Genomic DNA, 7,751 nt, shown 5'->3' with positions numbered 1-7,751 from the left:
GGTGCAGTTTGTAGCAAATGGCTGTACATACAACTACGACTATTATCTAGCGGATGGCATCTATCCAAAGTGGCAAACCTTTGTCAAGCCGTTGAAAAAGTCAGAAGGTAAGAAAAATCTTGATTTCCACAATGCTCAGGCGGCGGCTAGAAAAAATATGGAGAGAGCTTTTGGGATTTTGCAAACCCAATTTGTTATTGTGAGAGGACCGGCTAAATTTTGGGATCAGAAGATGCTTTGGTACATAATACACGCTTGTGTGATCATGTACAACATGATCATCGAGAATGAGCGTGGTCAAGATGTGAACTACTCTCAGTATGAGCTCTTGGGACATCCCGTGCGAGTGCGACGGAGGACTGAAAGGGTGGCTCATTTTATTGCCTCCTATCATGCCATTCGACGTTCCGCAACGCATAATGATCTTCAGAAGGATCTCATTAAGAAGTGGTGGGCATGGAATTGACGACAAAGAGCATCATGATTTGTGTGTTCGTTATTGTATTGTTAAATTATTTGTTGTGTTTAATTGCACTATTTGTTGTATTGAACGATAAAAACTGTTTGTTTGAGTTGTAATAAACGAAATTGAACTATTTATTTTTGTTTGTTTTAATCTTTTTCTTCTGTTTTTGAATGCATATGTTGTTTGTGCGAATCGCGCACGCTGCATTTTAGCGCGGCTGCTGGAGCCAGTACTGCGCGCCGCGTCAAATCAGACGATGCACACGCGGTATATCTGTTTTTTGCGCGCGGCGTGACCGGCGCCTGTTGGAGATGCTCTAAAAAAAGAGCAATTTGCCGGATAAAAAAAAACAATCTGTTCGGCTATGGTCCTCTCCGTCCACGAATCATCACCAGGCCAAGCCGGCAACACGGTACCTCTTCTTCTGGGAGGAATTCCCTCGAACACCCCGTGCGCGCATCCCGCGCGACCTCTGTCCGATCGAATGGCGGTAACGAACTGAGCTAGGAGGGAGTACGTGGCTCCAATGGCGTCTCTCCCCCCCTTATCCGCCGCCGCCGCCTCTCTCCTGCGGCACCACGTCTGCTTCAGGCACCCCACCCCTTCCCGGAGCTGCTTCGCTAACAGTGAGAGTTATGGATGCTGCGGCGGAGTGCCTGATGCCGGGCGTTACGCGAGGCTGCGGCTGCGGTGGAGGAGCCCGGTACGTGCCAAGGTCGGCGAGGTGGAGAAGGACAAGGGCGCCGATTTGGGGCTCCGAACGGACCAGCCCAAGAGCCTGCGGCGGCGCCTGCGGCTCAGGCCGCGGCTGCGCGTGTTGCGGTGGCGTCTCCTGCGGCTGCTGTCGCCGCGGGAGCTCGCGGGCGACGCCGCGGCGGCGCTGCGGCGGGCCATCCGTCGCGTGCCGCCTCCCGCGGTCGCGTCGGTCGTCCTGGGGGCTCTCCTGCTCGCCGCGCGGCTCACGCTGCCCAAAAACCCGGCCCAGGAGGTGGCCTACGCGGACCTCCTGGCGGGGCTGCGCGCGGGCGCCGTGACCGCCGTCGCCTTCGAGGAGGACTCGCGCCGCATCTACTTCAGCAAGGCCGAGGACGCCGGCAGCGGCGACGACGAGCGCGAGACCGGCAGGGGCGCCGCCGTGCCGAAGTGGCCGTACTACGCGAGGCGGGTGCCGCACGACGAGGGGTTCCTGCTTGGGCTGATGCGGGAGGGCGGGGTGGACTACCGGTCTGCTCCACGGCCGGCGGGGAGGCTGCTGGTGGACATGCTGACCACGCTGCTCACGCTGTGGTTCTCACTGCTGCCGATGATGTGGTTCTTACAGAGGCAGATGTCGTCTGGGGGCAGTGCGGACAAGCGCCGACGGCCCAGGAAGCAGCAGGTAGGATTTGATGATGTCCAGGGCGTGGATGAAGCCAAGGAGGAGCTTGTCGAGGTGAATATATATGACCTCTCTATTTCTTTCTCATGATGATTGTTTTCTGTGATGTCGATGATATGCAGACCAGTAGACAATGGACATAGCAAGTCTGCAAAATGTCAAATCAATCAAGTTTAAGAAAGGAATTAACAAATTTTACACCCATTCTCTATAACAAGCCCTACCCGCACATGGATCTTAGAGTAAGGTCTTGCTAATCTCGTCGATTCTGATTTTAAGAAATCCGGGTCGACTGGGAGTTCACAATTGCATATGTCGAATACAAAGGGTATTATTTTTGCCAACTAAACTTTTCCCGATCTGCGGCATTCTATTGAAATTGCAAATACCAAGGGTATGAGGAGGAACCTTGCAAAATAAGAAATGGCACAGTAAGATATGATCAAAGTTCTACACAGTGCACTTAAGCCTGCTTGCCTTATTAACTTGTTGCTGGACTACAATGTGGTTCCTGTATGAAATCGTATGTTTTCTCCCTTTTATTTCACAAAGCCCTGTTTCAAGAAAAACACTGCGAGCATGTCTGGATTGGAATATGAATACATATGTGGTAGGCACTTACGTCTAAGATGAATTCCAATTTTTATCTCATATTTTGATGTTTTGACACTAAGTACCCAATCCTATCCTATCCCATATATCTAAAGTAGGTTATCCCATTTTTGAGCACATACATGCCCTACACATCATCAAATTTTTTTCTAGCAACAAATAATTGAAGCACAAGGTCATAAATCCCCGCAGCAATGCGTGGGATATTATCTTGTTTAACAGTTTTTTCATCTGGATTACCCCATTTAGCGAAAGGTTTGCCTATTTTTACCCCATTTAGCAAAAGTTTTGCCAATTTTACCCCATTCAAAATTTTGAGAGCGACCTGCTAGGTCGTCAGGTACACATACATGGCAAGCTATGTCGTTGTTTTCATCCTTTGCGTTTTTTCCCGTGCCTGAACCAGTTCGTATCCCTGAGCCAGACCCGTCCCGCGCACCCACCTGCAAATGTTTAACAAAACCAACTGCAAGATGCGGTGCATATGCACACCTGACGACCGAGAGAAAAAAACCATGTCCAACCATGCCATTCGACCCGTTTGTGCAAAAAAAAAAAACAGGAGGAAAACCGCGACATGGCACATTACGTGTACCCGACGGCCGGGACACACCTTTTAGATCTCCCTTCAATTTTTTTAAAGGGGTAACAACCAGCAAAACTTCCGCTAAATGGGGTAACCCGGATGAGAATCCGCTAACTGGAGTAATTAGTGTAAAAAATGTCAAAATATAGGGTAAAAAACTGGAATTCACTCTATTAATAATTAGTACTTGTATCTATGGATTCTGTAGTATTGACTGCTTAGGCTTGTTGATGCTAGGAATTATATTTGTTTTAGCTGATGTCTTGTTTTTTGTTATTCATATGAGTTAGTTATGTACTTCTATTGACTGAATATCAACAAGACTCATAAACTGTTGTACACTATTATAATTTCTTAATGTAGATAGTGAGCTGCTTGCGTGGTTCACTGAACTACAAGAAGCTGGGAGCAAGATTACCCAGGGGTGTTCTACTTGCTGGCCCTCCTGGAACCGGGAAAACTTTGCTGGCGAAGGCAGTTGCAGGAGAGGCTGGAATTCCATTCTTCTCTGTTTCTGCTAGCGAATTTGTTGAAATGTTTGTTGGAAGAGGAGCAGCCCGCGTGAGGGAATTATTCAAGGAAGCCAAAGAAGCTGCTCCGTCAATCATTTTTATTGACGAACTTGATGCTGTTGGTGGAAGCAGAGGTAGAAGTTTTAATGATGAGAGGGACCAAACCCTAAATCAGGTGTGATTTAGCTCTCTTACTACGTTCTGTTTTCTTTGTGAAGTCATATTAAATGATGAACATATTATTGCTTTGTCCAGCTGCTTACTGAAATGGATGGTTTTGACTCGGACGTGAAAGTTATTGTCATGGCTGCTACTAATAGACCTAAGGCTCTGGATTCTGCTCTTTGTCGGCCTGGTCGCTTCTCAAGAAAGGTTTTTGTTGGTGTGCCTGATTTGGAAGGCCGCAGAAAGATTTTGGCTGTTCATCTCAGGAAAGTTCCTTTAGAAGAGGAATCCGAAATAATTTGTGATCTGGTAGCTAATGTGACCCCAGGATTGGTTGGTGCAGATCTAGCAAACATTGTTAATGAGGCTGCTCTACTAGCTGCTCGAAGAGGTAAGTTAAAGTCATCTTATATCATCAGATACATAAGACTTAGAGCAAGTTGATTGGTTCCTTATGCTTGAAGTATCATATTTGTTGCAAGCAAATTTAAATATCGCTTCATTAATGAATGCTTAGAGTTCCAAAGTGTAAAACCTGCAATTTTGTGGTCCATTTTCAGTGGAACAGTGCAAGATTTGTGGTTTCTTTGTAAACTGCCAGTGCATTCTCTTATCAGTTTGACTCCACCATGTTCTAAATTATTACTGAGAAAAATTATAATCTTACCTGCATTTATGTTTTTCTATTTCCCATGTTTTGGAAAGAGAGTTGTCTTTTAAAATGGTTAAGTTGATGAAATGTATGATAATTAAGAAGTTATATTATTGCAAGATTCTGAGGATGATTGTGTTCTGTCAAGGTGGTGATATTGTGGCTCGGGAGGATATAATGGATGCCATTGAGAGGGAAAAGTATGGAGTCAATGGTAGACAAAAGGGTCCTGATTCTGCAAGAGAAGGCCTTACCAAGTTATTTCCATGGTTACCTAAACCTGGAAATAAACCATCAAATCCAGATGATTTTCAAGGACTTATGGGTTATCATACATTAAGCTAACTGGGGTTTTTCAAGGTATACTCGAATTTGTCCCTTTTGATGATTTTGTTCATCGACCTTTTCCTTTTAAATTCCTATAAGTAGCTCGACAAACTGATGACCTTCTAATTGAAACGTTATACATGCTAAAGGAGCCAAAATTCACAATGCCAATTCAAAGTTTTTTCATTTTGGTGTCCTGCTGCTGCTGTATGTCATGGTAAGCAAAAACATAAAATGGAATAGCAATGGATTTGGCAGCAGTACAACGTCTCGTTATCCAAAAAAAAAGGGCTATGGAAGCTTTTATTTCGTTTATCTGGAGTGCTCAACTTCAGATGACCTATTTATTGATGCTTACTTGGGAAATGCAACTTTTGAATTAATCAGCAGGTTGTACATATCGACATTTTATCAACAATAAATTTATCCTTTCAATGATCCTTTCTTTATGCGGGTAAATATTACAGTGGACTAATTGAAGTATGTGTAGATTATTCATTCATTTGGTTTGTTCATGACACCTATCATGGTATTGAAATTTAGAGATTCTCAGTTTGAAATAAGGCTGGCACTTTTCCTGAGGAAATATTTTTTTTGGTGTGTTGAGGTTAGGTATTGTGTTGACATCTTGAGGTAAGGAGGTTTCCAGATCCTGTCCAATGCAAGTGCACGTTGTAGGTCTGGTTGATCCTATCACTGAGGTTGTTATGAACTATGATTCTCACCTCAACAGTCAACACCTAAAGCTTCTGACAGAGTTGGTGCACCTGCTTTCACATCGAAACTGAAAGCGGAGCCCGAGCCCAGATAGTCTCGATATCCTGGTCGATCATTTGTTTTGGGATTTGTTCCCCATCGTATTCTCAAATGTATACAGCATCTTTCCTCCTTTATCAGGTTATCATGGCCCATGCATGGAGCCCGCACAATAATTGCCATCCTGGTAACGGACTTAGCGGCCTAGACGGGAGGTGCAACGTTCTGGTGACGGGTTTCCATGGTTTGATCTCCCTTGCACAGATGTACTCACATGCTAAATTATCTCCAACAGCATTGATGAACGAGCCCACCAACTAATTTCATCATCGCGAGAGCACAACTAATTATGTACTGTCATGAGCTAGTTTTGTGTCTGGAGCTCACCTGGTGCGCCTCTGTTATGCGGCAACCACGCAGGGCCGTATCCGAGGAAACGGAGGCCCGGTGCGAAATAAGAAATTAAGGCCCTCGACATAATAAATAGCAATTAGAAAACAAGGCCTTCAACACTAAAAAAAAACAAGGCTTTGTTATATATATCATCCTTCTGCTGTGTGTTTTAGCATTCATCCTGTGAACCTCATCAGCACGAGTATCTAAATTCTTATTTTCAGAAGAAACATTCGATTCTTTTACCTAAAATTACCAGGAACGTCTTTATCTGGATGTCGAGTGAGTTTCCAATCTTTTTCCTTTTCTTATGTTTTTCATATCCCGGCTCAAATTTCCTAGTTCTAGAACTGGTGGAAATTTCAGAAAATAAAAATGAGAGGCAAATATCTTACACAGTAAATTGAACATAGAAACAAAAAGAGATGAAATAGCCTTTCGTTAATTGGGGAAGACCACGTGGCGGCACCGCGTGTGGTTTCGGTAGTGTGCTTGATCTTCTTGATGAACTGGCGACTTAGCACTCTTGCCCTCGCAGGGCCAGCAGCAAGCAACAAAGGGATTGAAAGAAGTAGTACATGAGAGATGCGAGGATTTGAGTGAAGAAGACATGAATAAATAGATGGACGATGATGGAGCACTACATATTTATTGCATCAACAGACTGTTTTGGGGAAAATGCGAATGAATTAATTCACGGGAGTATAATCGGGAGATATGATAGTATAATGGGAAGACGCTGGAAATAGTAAAGAAGAGGAGTAGCCATGCGTGATAGGGTCTTGGGAGCACTTTCACAACCGTATTTCTGTCCACTATTGAGATATCGGAAGAAACTGCACCATCCTAATATTTTCTCAACCGAGACATTGCGAGTTTGCAACAAATCAAATGTTCCTGCAACTTTTATACTGATCAGGCAACTAATAATGTTTCAGTCTCTTTCCTTAAAAGAAGTCATGATATTTCATCTGATCGAATCCTATTGAAATTAGTGAATTTCACAAAACTACAGGTTTATTGTACAGACCATTTGAAAACTAGAGTACAGTCTCATAGAACTAGAGACCTGCGGACCAATTATAATTTTAGGATAATAATATCACAAAACTCAGCCGGCATGGCATAGTTAAATAATTTGCTATATCTATAGTTGTGTGATATGATTGATCACAAATTCTGTGGTCCTGTGAAAATATCTTTAGAATTGTGGTGTTTTGTGCATTCAATATCTGCTCTGTTGAAATTGCAATGTAATTTATTGTTTCTTTTGTTTCTGTTTTGCAGATCCACAGAGGAGATAAGCATCAACTGACATGGTATCAAAATCGTCCATGAACTAGGGGACCTGCTGGGTACAATTGCAAGGCAGCAAAATATACAATTCAAGTCTATTTGTGAAGGAGACTGCACTCTGCACCCAGTGGGGCGGCGGACTGGTGCATTATTCGGTGAATTTTGATGCGACTCGACCAGCAGAAAACTGTTACAGATGATAATAGATTAGCATGTGAATTTGCAATACACGCTCCATGAATTTGACCAGTGACTCGGATCAATTTTACGCGCCGTAATATTGATACAGGCACTTAAACCTGGTGTTGTTCCATAGCTCACAATGTCTAATAGAATAGTCTGCATTAGTTTACAAGATAGGGTCACACCAATTCTGCTGTACATGAACTTGCCATTTGGTTCACTTTGTACCATGTAGTAGTTCCACTGCAATTGGATCCACAACAATGTGTATTAGGATCGCAAGATAGAAGTGCTCAGCAGATCAGCCAGTCTTTATGCCGTGCCGCATTTCTGGTTATGTCATTCACATCTTCCTTTTCTCTGTAAATTGACTGTTGTGGATAGATTTGTTAGCTCTCAAATATGATAATTTCCAATTTATTGTA

At 43.7% G+C, this 7,751-nt stretch overlaps 1 protein-coding gene across 1 annotated transcript; it reads left to right on the top strand.

The window, feature by feature from the left end:
- Positions 1-846: 846 nt before the first annotated feature.
- On the top strand, positions 847-7,751 carry LOC119355425 (probable inactive ATP-dependent zinc metalloprotease FTSHI 3, chloroplastic). The gene is made up of 5 exons (XM_037622225.1): positions 847-1,898; positions 3,406-3,729; positions 3,810-4,110; positions 4,520-4,731; positions 7,135-7,751. Exons 1-4 carry the CDS (start codon positions 993-995, stop codon positions 4,714-4,716), a joined length of 1,728 nt encoding a protein of 575 aa, XP_037478122.1. The 5' UTR covers positions 847-992; the 3' UTR covers positions 4,717-4,731; positions 7,135-7,751.

The sequence above is a fragment of the Triticum dicoccoides genome, chromosome 2A (assembly GCF_002162155.2).
Source record: "Triticum dicoccoides isolate Atlit2015 ecotype Zavitan chromosome 2A, WEW_v2.0, whole genome shotgun sequence".
Classification (NCBI taxonomy): Eukaryota; Viridiplantae; Streptophyta; class Magnoliopsida; order Poales; family Poaceae; genus Triticum; species Triticum dicoccoides.
This window is presented reverse-complemented; position numbering and strand designations above follow the sequence as displayed.

Excerpts from the sequence above, each read along its gene's own strand:
- LOC119355425 (XM_037622225.1), top strand. The coding sequence starts at position 993 with ATGGCGTCTCTCCCCCCCTTATCCGCCGCCGCCGCCTCTCTCCTGCGG. Across the intron at positions 1,899-3,405 it reads CCAAGGAGGAGCTTGTCGAG|ATAGTGAGCTGCTTGCGTGG; the intron begins GTGAATATATAT and ends TTCTTAATGTAG. Across the intron at positions 4,111-4,519 it reads TCTACTAGCTGCTCGAAGAG|GTGGTGATATTGTGGCTCGG; the intron begins GTAAGTTAAAGT and ends TGTTCTGTCAAG.